Source organism: Centroberyx gerrardi, chromosome 10 (genome assembly GCF_048128805.1).
Source record: "Centroberyx gerrardi isolate f3 chromosome 10, fCenGer3.hap1.cur.20231027, whole genome shotgun sequence".
NCBI lineage: Eukaryota > Metazoa > Chordata > Actinopteri > Beryciformes > Berycidae > Centroberyx > Centroberyx gerrardi.
In genome coordinates this window covers 5,138,505-5,166,391 of record NC_136006.1, presented here as the reverse complement: position 1 = coordinate 5,166,391, position 27,887 = coordinate 5,138,505, and the positions used below count along the sequence as shown (strand labels likewise).

The 27,887-nt window shown below is 41.9% G+C and overlaps 2 protein-coding genes across 2 annotated transcripts in view; both read left to right on the top strand.

Annotated features, from left to right (window-relative positions):
* Positions 1-11,677, top strand: part of LOC139918300 (uncharacterized) — a 29,879-nt gene extending 18,202 nt beyond the window's left edge. Inside the window, exons 7-13 of the mRNA XM_078286057.1 lie at positions 1,243-1,416; positions 2,061-2,234; positions 5,726-5,899; positions 6,953-7,126; positions 7,753-7,926; positions 8,131-8,177; positions 10,376-11,677. Of these exons, the coding sequence (XP_078142183.1) occupies positions 1,243-1,416; positions 2,061-2,234; positions 5,726-5,899; positions 6,953-7,126; positions 7,753-7,926; positions 8,131-8,177; positions 10,376-10,956 (1,498 nt within the window). The 3' untranslated portion in view covers positions 10,957-11,677. The remainder of the gene's footprint in view (positions 1-1,242; positions 1,417-2,060; positions 2,235-5,725; positions 5,900-6,952; positions 7,127-7,752; positions 7,927-8,130; positions 8,178-10,375) is intronic.
* A 1,115-nt stretch (positions 11,678-12,792) lies between these two features.
* Positions 12,793-24,246, top strand: trim45 (tripartite motif containing 45). Its single transcript, XM_071907630.2, has 8 exons — positions 12,793-13,277; positions 14,342-14,630; positions 14,964-15,109; positions 15,275-15,591; positions 20,821-20,950; positions 21,756-21,870; positions 23,187-23,313; positions 24,092-24,246. The coding sequence occupies exons 1-8, from the start codon at positions 12,793-12,795 to the stop codon at positions 24,244-24,246; spliced, it is 1,764 nt and encodes a 587-aa protein (XP_071763731.2).
* The last annotated feature ends 3,641 nt before the right edge of the window (positions 24,247-27,887 follow it).

Below are 27,887 nucleotides of genomic sequence, written 5' to 3'. Positions count from 1 at the left end.
AACTCTTTCCATGCAGATCTGCTCTTATGATTTTCAATCCAGTTTTGGTAGCAACCTTTCACACTACTTTCTATCCCCTATAAATTGTTTTCTGCTTACTATCAGTATATTTCATAATTTCCCCTCGTTGCTGTCTCTGTTGTTGAGACCTAAAACACCAAAAAGGATTTCTAAGATTCTGCAGCAAACTGATTCAAGAACTGACAAGCTGGCCAAAAGAAAGCACAAAACAGATCATTGGATCATTTGTTGTTTTGAATGGTGACCGCTGCAGTTTTTACTAAAATTAAATCAGATTATCACACCTAACATCAGAGCAGATAGAGCTTGGTGGTCTTTTTCAGAAAATCCCTGTGTACAAAAGCAGGCAAAATTAATTCTCAGTATTAAACAATAAATAGACTATACATCAATGGAAGAAAACTTAAATGTGTGTGTGTGTGTGTGTGTGTGTGTGTGTGCAGGCTGTCAGGCTGTTTGGTCACAGAGGAAGGTTGTGCTTCTCTGGCCTCAGTTCTCAGCTCCCAGTCCTCTAGTCTGAGAGAGCTGGACCTGAGTAACAACGACCTGCAGGACTCAGGAGTGAAGCTGCTCTCTGCTGGACTGAAGAGTCCACACTGTAGACTGGAAACTCTCAGGTCAGGATTCCTCAACCTGGTCAACACATGACCATTTAAATCTTGCTTTACATACAGGTTAACATCAGTGACTAGATTCCTTACCTGTGTAGGATTTTCTCTGCTCTTATGATTTTCAATCCAGTTGTGGTAGCAACCTTTCACACTACTTTCTATCCCCTATGAATTGTTTTCTGCTTTCTATCAGTATATTTCATTATTGCCCCTTCTTGCTGTCTCTGTTGTTGAGATGTAAAACACCAAAAAGGATTTCTAAGATTCTGCAGCAAACTGATCCAAGAACTGACAAACTGACCAAATGAAAGCACAAAACAGATCATTGGATCATTTGTTGTTTTGAATGGTGACCGCTGCAGTTTTTACTCAAATAAAATCACATTATCACACCCAACATCAGAGCAGATAGTGATTATCTGACATGTATCTTGTTTTAAACAGGAAGTTTACACTGAGAGCTTGGTGGTCTTTTTTTTTTAGAAAATCTGTGTACAAAAGCAGGCAAAATTAATTTTCAGTAATAAATCCATAAACTATACTACAATGGAAGAAAACGTGTGTGTGTGTGTGTGTGTGTGTGTGTGTGTGTGTGTGTGTGTGTGTGCAGGTTGTCAGGCTGTCTGATCACAGAGGAAGGATGTCCCTCTCTGGCCTCAGCTCTGAGCTCCAACCCCTCCCATCTGAGAGAGCTGGACCTGAATAACAACAACCTGCGTTATTCAGGAGTGAAGCTGCTCTCTGCTGGACTGGAGAGTCCACACTGTAGACTGGAAACTCTCAGGTCAGGATTCCTCAACCTGGTCAACACATGACCATTTAAATCCTGCTTTACATACAGGTTAACATCAGTGACTAGATTCCTTACCTGTGTAGGATTTTCTCTGCTGTTATGATTTTCAATCCAGTTGTGGTAGCAACCTTTCACACTACTTTCTATCCCCTATGAATTGTTTTCTGCTTTCTATCAGTATATTTCATTATTGCCCCTTCTTGCTGTCTCTGTTGTTGAGATGTAAAACACCAAAAAGGATTTCTAAGATTCTGCAGCAAACTGATCCAAGAACTGACAAACTGACCAAATGAAAGCACAAAACAGATCATTGGATCATTTGTTGTTTGGAATGGTGACCGCTGCAGTTTTTACTCAAATAAAATCACATTATCACACCCAACATCAGAGCAGATAATGATTATCTGACATGTATCTTGTTTTAAACAGGAAGTTTACACTGAGAGCTTGGTGGTCTTTTTTTTTTAGAAAATCTGTGTACAAAAGCAGGCAAAATTAATTTTCAGTAATAAATACATAAACTATACTACAATGGAAGAAAATGTGTGTGTGTGTGTGTGTGTGTGTGTGTTTGTGTGTGTGTGTGTGTGTGTGTGTGTGTATGTGTGTGTGTGTGTGTGTGTGTGTGTGTGCAGGTTGTCAGGCTGTCTGATCACAGAGGAAGGATGTCCCTCTCTGGCCTCAGCTCTGAGCTCCAACCCCTCCCATCTGAGAGAGCTGGACCTGAATAACAACAACCTGCGTTATTCAGGAGTGAAGCTGCTCTCTGCTGGACTGGAGAGTCCACACTGTAGACTGGAAACTCTCAGGTCAGGATTCCTCAACCTGGTCAACACATGACCATTTAAATCCTGCTTTACATACAGGTTAACATCAGTGAATAGATTCCTAACCTGTGTAGGATTTTTTCTGCTCTTATGATTTTCAATCCAGTTGTGGTAGCAACCTTTCACACTATTTTCTATCCCCTATGAATTGTTTTCTGCTTTCTATCAGTATATTTCATTATTGCCCCTCCTTACTGTCTCTGTTGTTGAGATGTAAAACACCAAAAAGGATTTCTAAGATTCTGCAGCAAACTGATCCAAGAATTGACAAACTGGCCAAAAGAAAGCACAAAACAGATCATTGGATCATTTGTTGTTTGGAATGGTGACCGCTGCAGTTTTTACTAAAACTAAATCACATTATCACACCTAACATCAGAGCAGATAGTGATTATCTGACATGTATCTTGTTTTAATAACTGGGACCTGCCATTCATTTTCCCATCTTTGCCTATACCTTTGTATTTTGGCTTATATTGTTGTAATTTTCACAATATCATCAAAGTCTATACATCCCCAGAGTCTGCACAACCTTAGGCAACTAGACATATCTCTCAATAAACAGTTCTATACACTATTATAGGGGAAATCAGACCATAATTGAAACAAATTTTAAAAAAAGCAAATGGAATTTTTACTTATTTTATTATAAAACCACTGCACACAAAGAGGTTGAAAGAGAAAAATATATGAAAAATGTTCAAATGGGCCTTTGAAAGATCCCTGAAGTGATTTGGCACTTCTGCCATGTTTACTTTTTTATCTATGCTCATTTTTATGAGCATTGTCACCAGCCGTTTTTTGTTTTTTTTGGCAGTATCAGTGACTTTTTGGACAATGTAGTTTACATATGATATGCATCATGGCAATTTCTGTCCAAGATGACACACAGAGGTACCTGGCATGCCTTACACCATAAAGGTGTCAGTTTCTTGCAGAGCCTAGATTTCCTGTGTCCCTCTGTTGCCATTTTGGACTTGTCATCAGTGGGAGCAATTGCCACAGGAGTGTGTATACTGTCTGTCTGGAACAGAGAAGTCCAATGGTACTCCCATCAGTTCAGCAGAGAGCAGCTCCCGGACACACAAAAATATAAAAAAAAGTTAGCAAATTGAAATGATCACTTTCCTTTCACAATAATAATAATTCTAATAATACAACATAATAATAACTTTATTTGTGTGGCATCTATCATACAAAGCAGAAGCTCGAAGTGCTTCACAGCTGGGACATAAAACAAATCAGTGGACATGCATCATGTATGGCCTATTTGGATAATTTCATAAATGTACTTACAGATCGTCAAAAGTATCGAGTCCTTCCATAAAATGGCGTTCATCCTCGGAATAGCAACTTTCAGGGGCAGATGGCTGTGCCTCTTCCTCGTCACTATACCTGAAAAGTTGTTCCAAAACTTCCTCCGGAGTAAACTTTTTCCTCGCCATCTCTTCGCATGGCATTAGCCGGTAGCTCGACGGTAAACAAGCCAAGCCTTCGATAGACCCTACGTGATGACATCTAGCATTGAGCACATGATCAGTAAAGATTGGAGATTACAATTGATTCACATATATATGGATAGGGCTAGGTCTATGCACCAACTAAACTGGTGGCCTATCCATATGTTTTATAACTTTACATTTTACTTTCACAACGAAACCTAGCGGGGCACATAGACGAGCTTGGGCTGGTTAGTTAGCTGCGATTCTGTAGTTTCACATGCAAAAAAACGCATATAAGCGGTAAGATGATCAAAACATGTTGTTTTCCAAGTGCAATGGTTTGTGACATCAGTGAAAAAATCCCCCAACTACTGTCTGACCACCCAGAAATTAATCAAATCATTGTACATTGTAGAGATGTGGATGATCTCCGGGGAGTCGTTAGAGAAGAAGAGATGAACACCAGACGAAAAACTTTATACTTCAGCTGTAGTTTTATTAAGGGCAGACGTTGTTGTGATATAGGTCAAGGTTTTCAGCAACCAAAAAGAGACTTATAACATAAAGTTAGACACAACGGCTCAGACAAGCGACTTCCCCATACAAAAGTAAACTCTGACTCCGCAAGAGCGGAAGTGTGATGTATAAACAAGGTGACCAGAACAGAATTCTTTCATCTTAGAAATATTGCCAAGGTGCGGCCCTTCCTAACCCAGAAAGATGCTGAAAAGCTAACTCACGCTAAGTTACAAGTAGACTGGACTACTGCAACGCCCTTTTTGCCCTTTCTCCCAAAAAAGTCTATTGAGAGGCTTCAGCTTATCCAAAACTCTGCAGCTAGACTTTTAACAAAAACAAGGAAGCGAGAGCATGTCACTCCGATTTTAGCTACATTGCACTAGCTCCCAGTGTCCTTTTAGAATTGATTTTAAAGTTATTTTACAACGAAGTAAAAGAACTTTAAAATCAATTCTCTTAATCAATTCTCTCTTAATGGCTTAGGACCGGCCTACATTACAGAATTCCTGCTGCTTCCATCAAGAACCCTCAGGTCTTCTACTGCTGGTTTGTTAGAAGTACAAAACCCCACTCAGAAGAAGATTGGGGATGCAGCCTTTTTTAACTACGCTCCTAAAGTGTGGAACACCCTCCCAAAGAATATTAGAGAGGCGGGCTCTGTAAGCATTTTCAAACGACTGCTAAAAACGTATCTTTTCAGCTTAGCTTTTAAGTAGCCTTCATTTGAACTGTTTCTGTTCAGGATCCCAACAGAGCTGACACGGGCAAGTACGAATTTTCATTGGTCTTGTCCGGGTAATGCTTACTTGCACGAGTGAACACTATATGTGGGGGGGACAGAGCTTTACCCTGTATGTTTCTCATCCATCTGTGGATGGGGAGGTTTTTGACCAAGAGGAGAATCTGTGATTCTCGTCTGCCTGAGCCAGTGAGATCTGACGTAAATATCAGATCAAGAGTAGAATCAGGAAGGACAGGGAAAAAGAAAATTAAAGAAAACATATGGGTTCACTCACAATGTGCATCTAAGAGTGGGAGTGTTGTGTCCTTTTATGTTTCTATTTTACTTGATTTGATTCAATGCATTTTGCTTGTTCTTTTATATGAATTTTATCTTTTTATCTGTCTTTTATCTGCCTTTTATTGATGTAAAGCACTTTGAGCTGCATGTTGTGTATGAGAGGTGCTATACAAATAAAGGTTATTATTATTATTATTATTATTATTATCATTATTATATCTCTAGCTCAAATTATTGAGACACAGTGATGTTTTAAAGACAACATGACATTTGGTATCGGATCCGATACTTTAGGTCTATAATGTTTTAAACAGGAAGTTTACACTGAAAGCTTGGTGGTCTTTTTCAGAAAATCCCTGTGTACAAAAGCAGGGGGAAAAAATTCTCAGTAATAAACAATAAATAAACTGTACATCAATGGAAGAAAACTTAACTGTGTGTGTGTGTGTGTGTGTGTGTGTGTGTGTGCGTGTGTGTGTGTGTGTGTGCAGGCTGTCAGGCTGTCTGGTCACAGAGAAAGGTTGTGCTTCTCTGGCCTCAGTTCTCAGCTCCCAGTCCTCCAGTCTGAGAGAGCTGGACCTGAGTAACAACAACCTGCAGGATTCAGGACTGAAGCTGCTCTCTGCTGGACTGGAGAGTCCACACTGCAGACTGGAATCTCTCAGGTCAGGATTCCTCAACCTGGTCAACACATTAACATTTAAATCCTGCTTTACATACAGGTTAACATCAGTGAATAGATTCCTAACCTGTGTAGGATTTTCTCTGCTCTTATTATTTTTTTCACAGTTTCAAATAATTACAAACATACAGACCACCAATGACAGAGGAAACATACAGACACTAACATACACACATACTAGGAGGAGAAAGGAAGAAAAAAAAAAACACAGTGCAATTACAATATATATAAGAATTATGCAATTGATTGCAGTTGAATCCAATATGAAATGAATTGGCATCAAAAACAGTCCACAAAAATGTCAATGTCAACTACAGCAAGAACATCAGGAATCCTAATAAAGAGGATACTCAATCATCCACAATAAAGATTATCCAAAATATACATACAAACACACATGCTACCGTACTATTGGTACAAAATTATCAAAATTACAGATACAAAATATAGGTGCTTGGAAGCATTATTATTTTTATGGACAGTTTACTGTTGTGTAAAAGGATCTCTGGGATTAATAGGCTAAAGAATTTCCCACTTGGTCCCACAGCCCAGTGGAGCCATGATCAAGATCCTTTAACACCCCGGCAACTCTTTCCATGCAGATCTGCTCTTATGATTTTCAATCCAGTTTTGGTAGCAACCTTTCACACTACTTTCTATCCCCTATAAATTGTTTTCTGCTTACTATCAGTATATTTCATAATTTCCCCTCGTTGCTGTTTCTGTCGTTTAGACCTAAAACACCAAAAAGGATTTCTAAGATTCTGCAGCAAACTGATTCAAGAACTGACAAGCTGGCCAAAAGAAAGCACACAAAAAAGCACATTATCACACCTAACATCAGAGCAGATAGAGCTTGGTGGTCTTTTTCAGAAAATCCCTGTGTACAAAAGCAGGCAAAATTAATTCTCAGTAATGACCAATAAATAAACTATATGTCAATGGAAGAAAACTTAAATTGTGTGTGTGTGTGTGTGTGTGTGTGTGTGTGTGTGTGTGTGTGTGTGTGTGTGTGTGTGTGTGTGTGTGTGTGCAGGCTGTCAGGCTGTCTGATCACAGAGAAAGGTTGTGCTTCTCTGGCCTCAGTTCTCAGCTCCCAGTCTTCCAGTCTGAGAGAGCTGGACCTGAGCTACAACGACCTGCAGGACTCAGGAGTGAAGCTGCTCTCTGCTGGACTGAAGAGTCCACACTGCAGACTGGAAACTCTCAGGTCAGGATTCCTCAACCTGGAGGAAAACATATGACCATTTAAATCCTGCTTTACATACAGGTTAACATCAGTGAATAGATTCCTAACCTGTGTAGGATTTTCTTTGCTCTTATAATTTCGATCCAGTTTTGGTAGCAACCTTTCACACTACTTTCTATCCCCTATAAATTGTTTTCTGCTTTCTATCAGTATATTTCATTATTGCCCCTCCTTTCTGTCTGTATTATTGAGACCTAAAACACCAAAAAGGATTTCTAAGATTCTGCAGAAAACTGATCCAAGAACTGACAAACTGACCAAATGAAAGCACAAAACAGATCATTGAAGTAACTGTTTGGGACCACTGTAGTTTTTACTATAATGAAATCACATTATCACACCTAACATCAGAGCAGATAGTGATTATCTGACATGTATCTTGTTTTAAACAGGAAGTTTACGCTGAGAGCTTTTTGGTCTTTTTCAGAAAATCCCGGTGTACAAAAGCAGGGAAAATTAATTCTCAGTAATAAATAAACTATACTTCAATGGAAGAAAACTCTGTGTGTGTGTGTGTGTGTGTGTGTGTGTGTGTGTGTGTGTGTGTGTGTGTGTGTGTGTGTGTGTGTGTGTATGTGTGTGTGCAGGCTGTCAGGCTGTCTGGTCACAGAGAAAGGCTGTGCTTCTCTGGCCTCAGCTCTGAGCTCCAACCCCTCCCATCTGAGAGAGCTGGACCTGAACTACAATCATCCGGGAGCCTCAGGAGTGAAGCTGCTCTCTGCTGGACTGGAGGATCCACGCTGGAGACTGGACTCTCTCAGGTGTGGAGAGGCAACGCCTGATAGAAGGCTGAGAGTCACACACATTTCCTCTGTCAGACTGAGAAGCTGAGGAATATTGTTTAATGTTTAACAGGAGTTACGGCTGATGCTGTATGGAAAATCATTCATAGGGAAGGTTATTAAATACTTATGTTTCCATTGTCAAAGAGAATTTGCTGGTGTGACTTTGTTTATTCCCCACAGTGTGGACCATGGTGGAGTGCAATGGTTGAAACCAGGTGTGAGGAAATGTAAGTGTGTATTTAGTTTTATTAATGAAAACAAAACAACACACATTCAGCTATTTAGATAGAAAGCCCATTTACACAACAGTATGTATGGAAGTTGAGAAGTGACATAATTCAAATGAAATCATGAAATGGAATTGCAATTTCAATTCCCATATATAACAGCATAATATACGACAAAATTAAAATGAAATAATCCAAATTTCATTTTCATTTACGTGTACAAAAAAGCATTATTACTGCCAAAATGAAAATGAAAATGAAAACTCCATTGACATTTAGTTTTCGATGCACTCCAAAGCATAACCGTGACATATTTAAAATGAAATTGAAGTGGAGAAGTGACATAATTCAAATGAAATCATGAAATGGAATTGCAATTTCAATTATGACAGCATAATATATGACAAAATGAAAATGAAATACTCCAAATTTAATTTTCATTTACATGTTCAACAGCATTATTACTGCCAAAATGAAAATGAAATAATCCAAATTTCATTTTCATTTACATGTTCAAAAAGCATTATTACTGCCAAAATGAAAATGCAAACTGTCAAACTCACCCATCAAAACCAGTGGGTGGGATCATCCGATTGGTTGAATGTTGTAGAACCACCCACCAGACCAGAATCCGACCAATCGGATCCCGCCCACTGCTTTTGATTCAGTGGGCGGGATCTAATATCCGATTGGTTGAATGTTGTAGAATCGCCCACCAGACCAGATCAGTCCGCTGCTTGCAACCAAGAACTACTCTAACTCATATGCCAAGATGCTGAAAAGCTACGCCGAGTTCCAGCGGGAGACAGCTTGTTTAGTTCAGGAGGCTTTACAGCATTCTTCTTCTTCACCATCCACACCAAACCCTAACACATCTGAACAATCTGGAGACAAAAAAGTTTTGTCCTATTGTCTGCCAGTCTTTCCCCTATATCTATATTCTCCCGTGGCTATCCGCCACTGTAAGATCATGACATGACTCGCCAAGACAAAAATATTTTCTAATTAATTTTGGCCTGCAGTGTGCCTCTACCACCTCCACATCGCCTCAACCCCATTCTACACCAGACGCTTTCCACATCAGTAAAACGCATCCTGTCCTGCTGGTTCCATTTGCGTTTTAGCTGCACATTCAACAGCATCAGCTCAAGCACAAAGCCTCAAAATACACACACAGAAATTGAAATTCATCAGTGAAATTCATCATTGAAATGGAATGCTATTTGAACATGTAAATGAAAATGAAATTTGGATTATTTCATTTTCATTTTCGTCATATATATTATGCTGTCATAATTGAAATTGCAATTCCATTTCATGATTTCATTTGAATTACGTCACTTCTCAACTTCAACTTTAAATATGTCACGGTTATGCTTCGGAGTGCATGGAAAACTAAATGTCAATGGAGTTTTCATTTTCATTTTGGCAGTAATAATGTACATGTAAATGAAAATTTAATTTGGATTATTTAATTTTAATTTTAATTTTTTCATATATTATGCTGTTATATATGGGAATTGAAATTGCAATTCTATTTCATGATTTCATTTGAATTATGTCACTGTCCATAAGTATCTTCGTCCATTCATTCAAATCCAACTCTGATCCATCTGTGAATGAAGATGATGGCTGACATCATGTGTTTTAATGAAACAGTTAAATAAGTTGTGAAATATTTAGCTTTTTATTTGTGTATATGTGTTTATATGTATGTACTGTATGTGTGTATATATACAGTATGTGTATGTATGTTTAGGTATCTATATTACCATTACTGTTATGTATGTGTTTATTTATTCATTTTCAACCCATGTGTTGTTATTACTCTCTTTTCATCATATTTTCCTAACTGTTATACCTGATGTAAGCCCCATCAGAGGTTGGTTGCCTTTTCTTGTCATTTGTATCAATAAATCAATAAATAATAATAATAAATAATAATTAATTAAACTATTAAATAATTAACAGCCAAGTTGTTAATAAATCAATAAATAATTGTTCACTAAAATGAAACTATTAAATAATTAACAGCCAAATTGTTAATAAATCAACAAATAATATACACAATATGTCCATTAGATCAGAAACTGTTAAATAATTAACAGCCAAGTTGCTAATAAATCAACAAATAATAAACACAACAGGTGTATTAGATCAGAAACTGCTGCTGTATTGATTCTTGTTCTCTCCATCAGATGCCTGTGATCTCACTCTGGACCCAAACACAGCACACAGAAACCTCTTCCTGTCTGAAGACAACAGAAAGGTGACAGCCGTGAGAGAGGAGCAGCCATATCCTGATCACCCTGACAGATTTGACTGCAGGGAACAGGTGCTGTGTAGAAACGGTCTGACCGGGCGCTGTTACTGGGAGGTGGAGTGGGAAGGATTGGTTGATATAGCAGTGACCTACAGAGGAATCAGAAGGAGAGGAGAGGGTGCTGACTGCATGCTTGGAGGGAATGACAAGTCCTGGAGTCTGGACTGCACTTATAATAGTTACACTGCCTGGTACAATAACAAATCAGACATACGCATCTCCTCCTCTGACTCTAACAGAGTAGCAGTGTATCTGGACTGGCCTGCTGGCACTCTGTCCTTCTACACTGTCTCCTCTGATGCACTGATCCACCTCCACACCTTCCACTCCACATTCACTGAACCCCTCTACCCTGCGTTTGGGTTCGGGTTTGTGACTGGGTTTGGTTCCTCAGCATCTCTGTGTCAGATAGAGGAGGCAGATAGACGTGTCGCATCCTGTGTGGAGAAACACTAGTAGCACTTTACATTAAGTGTTCATTAACTAAAGTAATGCATTTACTAACATGAATTAAACATGAATAACAACATTAACAAAGATTAGTTCATGTTAAATGCACATGAACAACTGTATTAATTAATGTTGTTATACATGTTTATTCATAATATTAACTGTGTTTACTAACATGAATTAAGCATGAACAGTGACATTAACAAAGATGAGTTCATATTAAATGCACAGTAAACAACTGTATTAAGTAATGTAGTTATACATGTTTGTTAATACCAATGTATTGTCTAAATTGAAACCCTAACTTCATGTATTACTTAAACATTAACTAAAGTGATTAAGTCACAACAAGCATTACTTTACAGAATTTCACAGAATCCTTCATCATATAATTTGGTAAATAATCATTACTTATGGGCAGTAGATTATATTGTACAATGGATGCCAGGTTATGTTTATGTTTTATAAGTAATACATGAGAATATTAACATTTGTATTTTGATATAGATTTATGAGTCGTTTTACTGTAAAGAGCTCGATTAATCAGTCGCTGTCCACAGAATGTGTTGTAAAGGGAAACTGAACAGGATTTTAACACAGCTCATGTTAATATTTTATTTGGAAAATGAAATGAAGAATAATAATAATAATTTGTTATATTTGGTATTTTTTTAATCTCACCATTCCAAGCATAACATTTTTATGTTTTCTACAATTGTTTCCCAGAATTAAAGGTTAAACATTGTTTTATCTTCTTTTCAAACAAGCTGTGTTATGAACATATATTTTTACTTTAAAATAAAACCTCATTTTCCAGTAAAGTCTTACTTGTTTTCCATGTTGTCAGTCATGACTTCTCATAATCAAGGAAAATTATTTCATTATGAAGAAACAAAAACACTGGATTTTTAATATACAGGAACGTGGCAGCCTTTAAAATGTATTCTCAGCCAACTCAGGTAATTATCTTTTCTTATTTGTATTATCTGTTATTCTCACTACTTATTATTAGGGTGATGCTCTTCTGCATATTCTTATTATTATTATTATGGCCATTATTTATTCTTCTTATTATTCCAACTTATTCTTCATCCCCCCCCCAAAAAAAAAACCATGAGCCCTATCTCCTCCCACATATTTAATGCTAGAACATCCATTCAACTTTCATCTTGTAGCATCCCAGCCTTTAAAAAAATTCCCACATCCTTGTAATTACCACTAGGATGCTGATGCATTGGCCAGAAAAACTGTGGAGCCCGTTGAGGTTTATTATTTATTATTATTTATTTATATCTACCTTCAGAGCAGCTCTGCCTCTGAGAAATGTTTGTATAACTAAAACTCCAATTGTCACTATAATAATCAGAGCATATCAACAGTCACATCATCTCTCTGTCCACCCATCCCATGTATTTAAACAGTAAAGGGCTCTTTCCTGCCGGTAGATGGGGACAGTCAGACTCCCAGGCTGCTGGTCCAGAGTCATGGAAGGTCTTTGGACCACGCCTGGAAAGCCATGGAAGGCTTCCTATTGGTCTGGTAGTGAGGTGTCGTATATCCCACGGAGCAGTAAATGCAGCCTAGTTTTCCTGAAGAAAAGTAGTGGTTTCCAGAGGGATTATAATCAATGCACTGAGATTTTAAGGAGGTTTTGTTCAAATGGTGTAAAAACAAAAAGGGTCGATGGGTTTTTTCTGTGAGTCGTTACTATGCAGAAAAAAAGGAATCGCATGATTTTGTCGTGCAGGACTTAAAAGTTTGTATGCAGCGGGGTGGGCAGTAGGGCGGCTTTCATTGTGTTGTTTTTGGCAGCAGGGTCGCTTTAACTTTTAAAAACAGACAATGTCGCTGTCAGAAAAGAGAGAAAACGCGGATCAGTGTCCCACCGCGCCGCCGGTAAACTCGGAGAATAACCAAAACGGAGTCCCGGTGAACCTAAGGGCGGTTTGTAACGTGTGTAAACGCTTGTACCGGGACCCCAAAATCCTGCCCTGTCTACACACTTTCTGCGCCGACTGCATCGGCCAGCTGGAGCCGTTTTCGGTGTCCAGCCGCCGGGCCGGTCCGGAGGAGGGGAGGGCGGCGGAGGAGAACCGGGCCGCCGTTACCGTCACCGTCCTCTGCCCGGCCTGTGACTCCGAGGTGGACGTCCCTCCGTCGGGCGCGGCCGGGCTGAGCACCGACCACCTGGCCCTGGACGAAGTCTTCCAGGAGACTCTGGTGAGCGACGGCCCGCTGGGATGCGACCTGTGCGGCGAGGGAGCGGCGGAGCGGCGCTGCGAGGTCTGCTGCGTCAACCTGTGCGCGTTCTGCTGCCAGGCGCACAGGTGAGTTCTATTCTATTCTATTCTATTCTATTCTATTCTGTTCTATTCTATTCTATTCTGAGTTCTGCTGCCAGGTGCACAGGTAGGACAACTTCTATTCTATTCTATTCTATTCTGAGTTCTGCTGCGAGGTGCACAAGAAGGACAACTTCTATTCTATTCTATTCTGAGTTCTGCTGCGAGGTGCACAAGAAGGACAACTTCTATTCTATTCTATTCTGAGTTCTGCTGCCAGGAGTGCAGGTAGAACAACTTCTATTCTATTCTATTCTGAGTTCTGCTGCGGGGTGCACAAGGACAACTTGTATTCTATTCTATTCTATTCTATTCTATTCCATTCTGAGTTCTGCTGCGAGGTGCACAAGGACAACTTGTATTCTATTCTATTCTATTCTATTCTATTCCATTCTGTGTTCTGCTGCCAATACAAATAAGCTGCACAAGTAGGCTAACTTCTACTCTATTCTATTCTATTCCGAGTTCTATGGCCAGTTGTACAGGTAACTTCTATTCTATTCTATTCTAGTCTAGTCTAGTCTATTCTAGTCTGAGTTCTGCTGTCAGGAGCACCAGTAGGCTAAGTTCTATTCTATTCTATTCTATTCTATTCTGTTCTATATTTTTATTCAACATAATTTATCCCATTGTTTTCCCACAACTCCAAGAAAAGCTCTTGGTTGTTTTACACATTGAAGGATTAGTAAACTTAAAAACTAGGCTACATAATAACTGAGCTAATCCTCAGTATCAGCTGTCTGTTCACCTAAATTCAGGCTGAACAGGATCCTGCCACTGACAGCCTCATGTTGGATCTGAGACATTCTCCCTCTCTCCCTCCTCTCTCTCTCTCTCTCTCTCTCTCTCTCTCTCTCTCTCCCTCTCTCCTCTCTCTCTCTCCTCTCTCCTCTCTCTCTCTCCTCTCTCCTCTCTCCTCTCTCTCTCTCCCTCCCTCCCCCCCCCTCTCTCTCTCTCTCTCCTCTCTCTCTCTCTCTCTCTCTCTCTCTCTCTCTCTCTCTCTCTCTCTCTCTCCCTCTCTCTCTCCCTCTCCCTCTCCCTCTCTGCAGGCGGCAGAAGCGAACGGCGTCTCACTCTGTCCAGAGTCTGCAGGAGCTGAAGACGCAGGGCCGCCTGTCCCGTCCCGTCCTCTGCTCGCTCCATCCCGGCCAGGAGCTCCGCCTCTTCTGCGAGCCCTGTGACCTGCCCGTCTGCCTGGAGTGCGGCGCCACCCTGCACCGCGACCACCGCTGCTGCCCCGCGCGCGACGTCATCCATCGTCACGGCGACCGCATCCGCGAGCTGGTCACGGTCCGCCTGCGGCCCCGCCTGGAGCGCCTGGAGGAGTCGCTGCAGAAGGTGCAGTCAGGAGTGAGAGCTTCTGGGAAAAAGTCTGGAAAATCAGTCTGATCAGATGTGTATGGAAAAAGTTGATACACATTTCATGTAGACCCATTGTCATTTCATATATTGTAATAATTGTTGTGAAGACAATGGCTGAGGGTGAACATTAACCACAATCTTCAAATTCAAGGAAGAAATTAAGGTGTGGAAAAAGAAATGCTATGAAATTTTGAATTGGGCCCTGAAGCCATGATGGACATCCCTACTACTAATCGACTTGATCTAGGAATAAAAGCTTATTTTACTGTTTCACGCTTAAGTCACTCTCTTCCTTTTACCCTGTCACAGGTGGAGATTTCCCAGGAGACCTTGCAGGAGCGAGTGGAGGCCACAGCAGAGGAGGTGCGGGCGTTTGCGCGAGGCTACGCCAGCGCTGTGGAGGCCCACTGCCTGGCTCTGCTGCGCCGCCTGGAGGAGCTGCGGCTCCAACGCAGGTCAGACACCCAGCCGGACTAAACAACACCGTTCCTACAACTTCAATCAGTAGAGTATAACGTTATCAGAAGGGAGCTAGCATTCCGCTGTACAAAGACCTGGGTTCTTCTCACGCAGGTCTGGATATGCACTTAAACCCCCACAACGCTGCCTCTGTCCCACAGGAACCAGCTCCACCTGCAGAGGGCGCAGCTGCGGCAGGCTCTGTCGGACGTCCGGGGCGGGGTGGAGTTCGCCGAGAGGCTGCTGACCTGCGGCTCGGACGCCGAGATCCTCAGCGCCAAGGGGGTGACCCTGAGGCGGCTGACCAGCCTGGCGGAGAGCGGCTACGACCCCCGGCCGGCGACGGTCGCCCCCGACGACGGCGGCAGCATCTGCTTCGTGCCCGGCGAGCGGGCGGGGGAGGTGGAGGGATACCCGGTGGTGGGGGTGATCCACGCCAAGACGCTGGACCTCAGCAAGTGCACCATCGAGGGCGAAGGTGAGAGAGTGTTATCACATGGTTATTACCAGGGTATTACCAAAGATGGAACCAGGCATTGTACGGTTATTACCAGGGGTGGAACTTGGTTATTGTGTGGTTATTACAATGAAATGAACCGTGTTGTCGTGGGGTTATTACCGGGGATGGGATCAGGTTAACGCATGGTTAATACTGGGGATGGAATCGGGTTAACGTATGGTTATTACCGGGGATAAACCCAGGTTATCTTGTGGTTATTATCAAGGATGGAATCGAGTTAACGTATGGTTATTACAGTGGATTGAACTGGGTTATTGTATTGTATCCAGGGGTGGAACTGGGTTAACGTTTGGTTAATACTGGGGTTGAATCCTGGTATCATACGGTTATTACCAGGGGTGGAACTGGGGTAACGCATGGTTATTACAATGGATAGAACCAGGTGATGGTATGGGATTGAACTGAGGGATTTTGTGTTTCAAGTTTTAAGAGTTTCTTTTCCTTTTCTCGTTCTAAAGTCTGTGGGAATGACTCTCTCCATCAAAAACTGATTGGGCTGCATTTACATTTTACTTTCAGGCATTTAGCTGAGTAGAATAGTCTTGAATTCCCGGATCGCCAACAGTGCAGGTAACCAGCAGTAAGGAATGGAGTAAAATACGCAGTAAAATATTCCTGGGACCGTAGAATGATCATGCGTGATAGAGAAGTGCTAGGAAAGGAAAGAAAAGCTGCGAAGAAAGGTTGTTTGTTTACTTCAAGTTTGAGGAAGAAGTGGAGGAAGAAGAAATGGGGGACGGTCGGGGATGCAGTTCAGGGGACAGAGGAGTCTGTGAAGTAGCTACTTCTTGAGGTAGATTCCTCTAGGTCATGAAAATTAGGCTGCTTGTACTTTAGACTTGTACCTTTTGTCGCCTTTGTCCAGTACCTTATTTTCTGAGAGTGTGTGACGACCTGGAGAATTACTTTACCTCCCCCTCCCCCGTCTGAATCGTATCCCCCCCTCCTCTTCACTCTAATTGCTCTCCAAAAAAATCTGCTCGACCTCTGTCCTTAGCTCTTATTTTAATTATTTTCTGTGCACCTCTCTTACGTGATCATTCATGGGTCACAGGAATATTGTCGGGGCGCTGTGGCTCTCTGACCCCTTGCACTTCCGACTATTAGCTGCTTGTAATTTGTCAGTCAAGGAATTCAAGGTTATTCTAATGTTGCACTCGTTGTGAATTTGGATAAGAGCGTCAGCTAAATGCCTAAAATGTAAAAGGGAAATTATGCAATAGAGAGATTTTCGTTAAGTGCGTACGCGGCATTATTATGTACTTGCAGTAATCTTCAATAGGTTAACACACAGGTTAATATACTGGAATAAATCCATTGCAAAGTAAAGTGTCTCCAGGATCAGGTTTTAATGAGCGGTGTGCGTCTTTTCATTCCTCTGTCTACCCGTGTAAGAAGCAGCTCTGCTCCCTTTTCATTCATTAGACCTAGTTATTACACAACATTCATATTTGTAATAGGTGCATAGTCTATGAAGTTATGATTTTAAGTTATGGTTACCAGCTGCACCTGCTCTACTATCTTGTTTTTTCTTTAAACTATTATTTAGCAAGGCAAGAAGAGTAAAAATACATTCTGAGTTACAGCAACGGCCTGGGGGAGTAGTTGCAGGGGGGATGGGGACGATTGGGGTGTGGTGTGTCTCTGTGTGTGTGTGTGTGTGTGTGGGGGGGGGGGGGGTATTGTTATCTTCCTGGGTATTTTAGCTTGAAGACAGATTTTGAAATTCCTTTGGTACTGTAGGAACGTTGAGGTGACTCACAGTGCCGAACACTCCCGGAGGCGCTGCACTGTGGGATGTTTTTTACCCACAAATACGAACATACGTACACACACACACACACACACACACACACACACACACACACCCTCATTGAAAAAGACCCTTGAGGCAGTGGAGTGCAGGGATAACTTCAAAGTGACATTCCAGCTAGCTGTGGGAAGTTTTCGAGTGGCAGGAATTACCTCTGCGAGACGAAAGGTGTGTGTGTCCTGAGACGGCCTCCAAGCTTACCATGGCGGAAGGAGAACACACACACTCACACACACACACACACACACACACACACACACACACACAAATACCTCATACACAAAATAACCCCCCCACTGGGTGCTTACCCAAGCTTCTTTACCCCTAAATAGGTCTGTGCACCCAATTTCACACACACACACACACACACACACACACACACACACACACACACTCTCTCCCCAACTTGACCAGCTTGAACAAGGTATATTGTTGTTCCTAGACATATTTTCTGTAGAACGACCACCGCTGTTCCTCGCCAAACTGCCGGAGGTGTAGAAAAGGTGCTGGAGGTACAGTTAAGCCCATAGAGAAACCGATAAATAAGAGAAATGCCATATAGATCTAAGTGTGCTTTTCCCTCTGCCTCTCTCCGTACCTAAAACCGGTCGTTCACAAAGACAACAAACACAAACCCCCCCCTGCACACAAACAAACACTAGCAGGGATCTGTAGCAGCGTGTCTCTGGGACAGGCCCAGCTGTAAGTAGTGTTTACCTGTGTGGGAAAGGGAAAACCTCAGCAAATAATGACTTCCTTGGCGAGTCAAAGTGCAAACTGCTGCGTTGCTGAAGGATTGCAGAAGGTCGGTCGGCCATGTTTGTATTGCGGTGTGTTAGGCTTTTGTTTGTGTGTTTGTTTGTGTGTGTGTGTGTGTAGGGGTGCGATGTGTATTTTGTTTGCTTTTGGCCCATATGAACCACTTGAGCCTTTTTCCTATCCATCTGAATTGTACCACACTTCCTTCATAGTGACTTTTTAATGTGTGTTGTTAAGGATTAGGGACTTTTTTTATATGAAAGATTAGGCCACGTAAATCCTCAGATTCGCTACATCAGCTAAGCCGTTTTTTTTATTTTATTTACAACCTATAAATTGTTTGTCCCTCCCCAAGTTGTTCCTAAGTTTATGTGTGAACTTTCACCAGCTGCTCTTTATGTAGTTTGACTCGTTCATTGAAGGCGGCAGATAAAGTCCAGATGTATATGATAACTGGAAGAAAGCAGAAATCACGGGGGCTTACTGAGGCTTATCCCTTCCCTGTGTGATAAGAGGGTTTAAGTCGGGGATTTGGACCGCACGGCCGTACGGGACAGGTGAGTTTACTGAGATGTGTGTGGGAACGGCAGCTGCCTCTGTAATGGTGGCAGCTGCTGGGCTGCTTGGCTTTGCAAGCACACACACATGCACACACATAAAAACACACATAATACAGCACACACACACATTAGTAGTAGTAGTAGCAGTAGTAGTAGCAGTAGTAGTAGTAGTAGTAGTAGTAGTAGTAGTAGTAGTAGTAGTAGTAGTAGTAGTAGTAGTAGTAGTAGTAGTAGTAGTAGTAGTAGTAGTAGTAGAAGTGAGGTAGTAATGCTAGAAGTAGTATTAGTAGTAATGGCAATATTAGTAGTAGTAATAACAGTAGTAGTAGTAGTAGTACTAGTAGCAATAGAAGTAGTAGTAGTATTAATAGCAATGTCACTATTAATAATATTCTTTATTTTTAATCATCTTTATTTTCAAAACAGAATTTACAAAGCTGCTTTACCGATAAAAAAGCAGCAAAGGAAATGAGAACGAAGCAAAAGAAACAGGAATAAGAGAATGAAAGGAAAGGAGAATAAAAACAAGCAGGAGGAGATAAAACAATTCCGAGTATCAATAAATTAATGAATAAAACTTCAATATAAATAAAACATTACAAGAAAGCCAGTTTAAAAAAAATAATTTGAAGAAGTGATCTAATGAAGGGGCTAACCTGAGCTCGTAATCGTAGTAGTTTTAGTAGTAATGGAAATATTAGTAGCAGTAATAGCAGTAGCAGCAGTAGTAGTAGTGATAGTAGTGGTAAAAGAATTAGTAGTTGTAATAGTAGTAGTAGTAGTAGTAGTAGTAGTAGTAGCTGTCATAGCAGTATTCCAGCAGCATGTAAACAAGTCATATTGTGCAGTTCTGTAGCGAGTGGAAAAGGTGAAACAGTGATGGATGAAGACAAAGTGTGGGATCATTAGCTGTAGAGTGAGCCATGTGGCTAACCGACGCTCACAACAATATGCAAAGCGATATCAATCATTCATGTGAATGCAAATGATGTTGACTTAAACACGACAGCGACGCCACAACGAGTGACTGCCGAATATCTTAAGTGAGTGTGTGACAAGGGGACGCAGCGGAGCAGGTTAATGAAGCGCTGAGTGATGGTGGGACGTTTTCTAAAGCTCAGGTCAGCAGCACCGAAACACTTGTGCTCCTCCCCGTCACTGAAGTCACACTAAAATTGGGAGCACAGACCCTATGTTTAGGGGGAAAGTAGCTTGGGTGAGCGCTCAGTGGGGGGTTGTTTTGTGTGTGAGACTGTGTGTGTGTGTGTGTGTGTGTGTGTGTGTGTGTGTGTGTGTGTCTGTCTGTAATCTTTGGAGGCACAAGACAAATGTCTAAGCGTCTCCATTCTGTGGTGTGTCGAAATGATGAAGTGCCTCTGTTAATGTGATGTGCCCATGCAGGATGACTTGTCCAACTTGCAGAGACTGTGTGTGTGTGTGTGTGTCCTTCTGTCCTTCTCAGTGTGTGTGTATGTGTGTGTGTGTGTGTGTGTGTGTGTGTGAGAGAGAGACTTTGCTGCCTGTGTGTGTGTGTGAGTATGAGAGACAGAGAGTCTTTTATGCCTTTATGTGTGATTGTCTTTCTGCTTCTTGTGTGTCTTCTTGAGGCTTCTCTGCCTGTGTGTGTGTGTGTGTGTGTGTGTGTGTGTCTGCGTGTTTGTCCATACATGCACATATATGTAGGTGTGTGTATGTGTGTGTGAGTGCGCGTATGAGAGAGAATTTTCTGCCTTATGACTGTGTTTCTGCCTTGAGTGTGTGTGCGTCCGTGTTTGTCCATGCATGTACGTTTTCTGTAGGTGTGTGTGCATGTGTGTATGTGTGTGTGTGAGAGACTTTTCTGTCTTCCTTTCCTTTTTTTCTGCCTTTCTGTGTGTGTGTGTGTGTGTGTGTGAAAACCTCTTTTCAGCCTTTATGTGTGACTGTTTCTCTGCTTTGTGTGTGCGTGTGTTGGTCCATGAATGCGCGCTGTCTGTCGGTGTGTGTGTGTTTGTCGGTCCACCTTTCTGGCCTCTAACGTGTACACGCACACACACACACACACACACACCCCAGGTCTGCAGCGGGGCAGGGAGGGCCAGCAGGGCCAGTTCACCCTGGTGTGCCGGGACTCGGCCGGGGAGCAGATGGGACGAGGCGGGGAGCAAATCCTGGTCAGCATCGTCCACAAGGAGAAGAAAAACTGGTGAGTGTGTGACACAGTCTGGCCCGCCGTGTCAGTGTTTCAGTTTTCCAGGGTATTTCTGATTTACCAGGTAATGGGGAGGAGGCTGGGAAGCCTAGTGGTTGGAGAGAACCGTCCTTCAACCAGACAACGAGTCGGCAAGCATCTGCTCTGCTGAAGTGTCCTTGAGCAAGATGCTGAATCCCTCCAGGGAAGCTGTTGGTAGCTCTGATCTCCCGGACGGGGGCAAGCAAACACAGAATTTCCTCATAGGGATCACTTTATTACCTTTATCACCATTATATATAGGTCCAAAATTGCCAAACTTATCCCTTAAATCCGGTGCACAGATAGGCTTTGGCCCAAGAATCAGTTTAGACTTTGGTGGTGATCTGGATCTGGGATTTCCACCTTTTCAATGATTATCGTTTTTTAGCCCTCTTATGTTGCGTTCAGGTGTTAGTGGGAAGGTCCAACATCCAGGACTTCCAAGTCAGCTGCTGAACAGTGTTGCATTCACAAGCTATTTTGTCAGAAAATGAAACCCGGAAGACAAACGATAAACAAACATAACTGCAGCTTTGCAAGTTGGAGGAAGGAGGAAATTGTTCAGCGTTGGCAGAGGTTTGCACTCTACTGACTGCCTTCTAGTTATTATCATACAATGAATTGTGACAGGAAAGATTAGTGTGTGTGTGTGTGTGGGGGGGATACGTAAGGAAAAGATGCCCTTAACATTTATTTTTTTGTGTAACTGAATTGCTTATCAGTTGCATTTTTCAGTAGTATCCCATAATATTACACAGATACTTTGTTTTTTCTTCAGCATGGTGGAGACGACGGTGGTTGACAACAACGACGGGTCCTACGGTGTTTCATACACGCCTGCAGAGCCGGGAGCCTACTCTGTCTGGGTGTGTGTCAAAGCCCAACATGTCAAGGTACTAAATCAACCCAAAGGATAGAATTATATAACATGAAAATATGAGGATGAGGTGAATTTATTGAATTTTTGTCTCAGTTTGAATATTGGAAAGAAATGACCATAAAAAGCTTCTTATTTTGTCTCCGTCTCAAAGCAATCTGCAGTTAACATCATTATGAGTTGTCTTCTTGATAATGTTATTTATTTTACACTTAACAAGTTGCAGTTGAAAGTGCTTGTTAAAGTGGTTGAGTTTTAAGCTGGATTGAGCCCTCGCCCTGCCAAGGGATCCCAGCTTATCGCCTCAGGGGTGCTGAATCTCTCTCAGATGTCAGCACACATTATCCCAGCAACAGAAATCGACATGGACAACTTTCTCTCCAGGCAAAAACCCAAAACAGGTTGCCTACCCACAGCTCTGATGTAAAAATGATTTACTTGAGATGTCTGATAAGCAAGACTTCTACTAACAGTTTGACGTCCTCTAAATTCTGTTTGCTTCTGTCTGTCTGCATAGATGGATAGATAGATAGATAGATAGATAGATAGATAGATAGATAGATAGATAGATAGATAAGACTCTATTTATGTAGCACCTTTTGAAAACCATGGGTTACAAAGTGCTTCACAAAAAGAGCAACAGCAATTAAAGAAAATAATAAGATAGATCGCTGGGCAGGTAGGTAGGTAGCAGTGTTGGGGTCGTTACTGGGAAAAAAGTAATAAATTACACATTGTTACTTTGCTTAAAAGTAATGAATTACAAGCAAGTAATTAGACTAGTTGTTACATTACTTTTGCGTTACACTTTAAATGATTGTGTGAGGCATACTTATGTTCATTGGGACATTAAATATTGTCGACCTAAGCCACATTACCAGCAGAAGTATCTAAATAACGAGAGACACTAAGTCTTTCTTTTAAGTTTTTTAATAAAGACAGAGCCTACAGCATTAAATTCTGACTTTCCCAGTCGTTTTTACCACTTTGTTGGCTCGTTCATGTGCGCTCTACTCATAATTCTGATATTTCCGGCATGACTTGAAGGCAGGATAAGACGAGGAAACTTTCATACAGATTACACCAATAAAGAGGTTAAAGAGGCTAAAGAATGTAATGCTAGTAATGACCAATCTGTCTCATCAGTAACTGTAATGTGTTTACTGAAACTGGAACAGTAATGCCTTACTTTACTCCATTACAGGAGAAAATAATGTTATTACAGTAACGCGACCCCCAGCACTGTTACGTACTGTACGTAGGTAGATAGGTCATCGTGGCTGGTGTGTGTTTTTCTCGCCTCACGGCTCTTTCCTGTCTCGGTCTCTCCAGGGTTCGCCATTCGTCCTGAACGTGAAGAGGAAGTTCAGACGTCACCGTGGGACGTTTCACTGCTGCTCCTTCTGCTCCAGCGGCGGGGCCAAAGAGGCTCGCTGTGGCTGCCCAGGAACCATGCCAGGTACACAGAGCAAAACACCAAAAAGTCAATAAAAAAACACAATATGCACATTCCAAACACCGAGCAGGTGCTGGACAGAGAGGAAGATTGCAGATAAGAGGTAGATTCCCCTCACTGATTTGCTGCCGCTGTGAAAATTCAATAACAGCAACAGTGATAGACCATGTTTTTTTTATTTCAAGAATTTCCCCTTGGGTGGCAGAGAAACAGGGCAGCAGCCAAGTAGAACATATAGAATTTCTTGTAGATGCCTGCTGCAATTCTGCTGCCCATCCATCCACTAGAGGAATTGTTTGGAAAGTCCTGCAGCACTAATGCGGGAGAGTTAGTTTAGTTACTTAGTTTTGTTAAGTTTATTGGCCATTTGTATTAAAAATACATTTGAATTCTTAGTCACAAGCCTCTAATCGACACAAAAGCCATACAACATGAAAAAACATACATGATCAATAAACGCTAAAAACCGAGACACTATACAAAAAACAAACAGACAATATACATGGTAATGCATGAGACATGATCTGTTAAGTAAAGTGCAGTCTTACTAAAGTGCAGTGCAGGAAATAGGATGGGGGTTTCTGTATATGTAATATGTAGTAATATGTAAGTTTGTTTTGTATGAAGTGTAGTATAATTAGGTATACTTCTCGGTTTGTCTCAGTGTTTTTTCCTCATCAACAGTGCCTTCTTCTTCCCTGGAGAATCTCTAAAATCCTACTGTTGCTGCTGATCTCACATCTTGCCTGTCTGTTTTTCTACCCATCTGTCTTGACTTCAGGAGGGTTCCAGGGCTGCGGTCACGGCCACAAGGGTCACCCCGGGAAGCCCCACTGGTCGTGCTGCGGCAGCACTGTGGAGCAGTCGGAGTGTTTGCCTCAGAGCGTGGTGGCTGCGGTTTCCCCCCGCGGCCACCTGCGAACTGTGGAGCTCTGATGGAACGGGACGGCAGGACAGTTAAGGAAGGCAGTAGCCTGGAGGTTAGAGCAGCAGGCGCTGGTGTGAATCGTGGAGCGGATTCAAAACGTCGGGTGGGGAAATTGAATAAGGAATGACTGAAGATCTTCCCCTCAACCACTACTGTTGAGGTGCTTTTACCTTTATGTATCCAGGGAAGGTTGACTGAACTGCTCTTTCTCAGCACTGCCCTGTTTCACATTCACACAATTACAGACATGCACTACTGGGAGCTGCCCAGTACAACCACAGTCTTCTAATATTAGCCAATGAAGGTGGAGATACATTCAAAGATTTTTCCAATCATAAGTGACAATGAAAAGATTGTGCAGCACACATTTAACAACTGAAATTTGCAGACTTTCATTCTCTTCTGTCACACTTGACGCACACACAACGATGGCTGTTTTCGAGGAGCACAACTAACTAACCTGAACTAACCTGGACTGCCCTGAACTACCCTGAACTACCCTGGACTACCCTGAACTACTCTGGACTAGCCTGAACTACCCTGTACTACCCTGAACTACCCTGAACTACCCTGGACTACCCTGGACTACCCTGAACTACCGTGGACTACCCTGAACTACCCTGGACTACCCTGGACTACCCTGAACTACCCTGGACTACTCTGGACTACCCTGAACTACCCTGGACTACCCTGAACTAGCCTGGACTACCCTGAACTACCCTGAACTACCCTGGACTACCCTGAACTACCGTGGACTACCCTGAACTACCCTGGACTACCCTGGACTACCCTGGACTACCCTGAACTACCCTAAATTACCCGGAACTACTCTGAACTACTCTGAACTACCCTGGACTACCCTGGACTATCCTGGACTAGCCTGAACTACCCTGAACTACCCTGAACTACCCTGGACTAGCCTGAACTACCCTGTACTATCCTGGATTACCCTGAACTACCCTGAACTACCCTGGACTACCCTGAACTATCCTGGACTACCGTGGACTACCCCGGACTACCCCGGACTACCCCGGACTACCCTGAACTACCCTGGACTACCCTGAACTACCCTGGACTATCCTGAACTACCCTGAACTATCCTGGACTACCCTGAACTACCCTGGACTACCCTGAACTACCCTGGACTACCCTGAACTATCCTCAACTACTCTGGACTAGCCTGAACTACCCTGGACTACCCTGAACTACCCTCAACTACCCTGTACTACCCTGGACTACCCTGAACTACCCTGGACTACCCTGGACTAGCTTGAACTACCCTGGACTATCCTGAACTACCCTGAACTATCCTGGACTACCCTAGACTACCGCAGATTCTGCCCGATCTCAAATCATCGCCAAATCGGGCTTGAAAAACATGTAATGTGGCCCCTCCATGAGCAGCTTCACTGGAACAACTGGGGGTTACGTGCCTTGCTCAAGGGCACCTCGGCAGTAGTTGTTGAGGGAGAGGAGAGCTTTTATTATTCAGTCAGGTTTTCCCAGTCCACCTTCCAGTCCCAAGTCCATTTCTTGAACCTTGAGGCTGCTGTCGCTTCTAAAGGGGCTGACATTGGTGCTTTTATATCTTAAATATAAAAACTCATTAGAATGGAAGTATTGAGGTTCACCAGACAAATATATGATTTTACTGTTGAACTTTAATACTTTTGTATTTTTTGTATCACTTCACTCTGTCATGGAAAATCCCTTTTGAAAGCTAGTAGTGCTTCAAAAACATCCATGAACGATATGAACAACAATCCCTGTTTATCAGCACTGGTCACCTGATGTACTGTGAAGCAAATAGCAGAAGGGCTGCAATCGAGACAATCCATCAACTGAACAGCTAGCATTTACATTGTCAATATTTGGATTTGGTTATTCTAGTATTCCATTTGTAAATTGATGTACATACAGTGCCATATCCTGTTTACAAAAGTCCGGATACGTTCACATCCCTATTATTAGAACCCGAATATGATAGCTGGCTAATATTATCTGGGATACTGAGGCATTTGAACACCTTATCCTGCTCAGAGTTGGGTTTTCCTGTGTTTCAGCTCTGTTTCCACAGTAGTATTCATAATAGTCTGTTTATTCATGTATGCATAGATATTTGTGGTCAGGATACGAAGCCGCATACAAACAGCTCATCCTGAATATGACCTGAATCGAGACAGAAGCGCTGAGCTGGAATGCAGTGCGCTTGTAAACACACTCACCCAGGATTATATGGAGACTATTTAGAATGTGAAACATAATCTTTTTTTTTTAACAACTGCATTGTATTCGCCTTGTGCTCCGAGCACATAATGATTTTACATGTCAATCACGAGTGCTTGTCTGTGTCTTTCCTGAGGAGAAAGTCGATAAAACTTGCACACTATTGTTTTTCCTCCACTTTCATTCACAAGCAGCCACACCATGCCTTCTGGGGAAGAGGGCTTTATCTGGGAAACACTGTGACCTAGAAGGTACAGTTACCCTCCTCTTGGAATACCAAGTTTTTCCTCTCCAGAGGTAGTGTCACAATACTGACTTAAAAAGCACAAACTTGAAAGTCACAACGAGTCACTTGATGCCTTTGTATTTCTTCTGTAACCTGAATATGCCTTATCTTGGGTGTGACTGCAGGCGGATCTTTTATGTTAGGGCTAAATGACTTCAGCGTACCAGAACTGTTTTTTTTTTTATGTTTTAACTTGAGAGATCTATGGATGGTAAAGATGAATCTTAAAATAGACCTATGCAACTGCCTAACATCAGGAATAAGCTTTTCAATTTGCGGTCCAACATCTTCATAATGACGACACTGTGAGTATCTTGTAGCTGTTTTTCTTTCATGTTTCAAAATGTTTCCATTATACATGGACTGTACAGTCAGCTGTGGTCTTCCAATTTAACTTGTAAAAATGCATTTTATTTGCTTAAACTGCCAGCGGTTTTGCCTGAAACGTTTGTGCCTGAAATATTAAATAAACACTTTTATTTGTCAATTTTCATACCACACATCCCTCTTTGATGGTATTTCGTGATATGTTAACTCAGAATGATCCCAACTGAATTAAAGGAGAACTTCTAGATTTGCCATGTCGTAGTCTGTCTAATACATTAAAATTTCACCTACCAACTCTAGACTGGTGTCCATGTTAACAGGAATCGAACTTTGATTTGAATAATCCTTCACTTCTTAACTCCTCTTTATATTGAAATTCAATAGAGCTGCACAGTTCAGGTGTTTTGCATTTACATCACTTCCACTTTAGGTGTTCAGTTGATGCTATTATACTTTTTTCATTAGACTTCCAAAGAGTGCAATAGTAGAATAACCTTCAATTCCTGTATCACCATCATCACATAACAGTAAGGTATAGGTCAAACCCACAGCGTCCAAAACAATATTACATATGATGATCACATATGATAAAGAAGTGCTGGGAGAAGCATTATAGGAGCCCTATTATAAGAATTCAAATATTCCTCTATTTATATACATATACGTCACATTTACATTTACATTTTTAGAGGAGGCCAAATAATTGCTAAAATCCCTCTAATCAGGCAAATTTACAGCATTTGGATGAACTGATCTGCCTGTGAGGACTTCTTTTAGCTAAACTACATTGATTAGCAAAACATCATGATT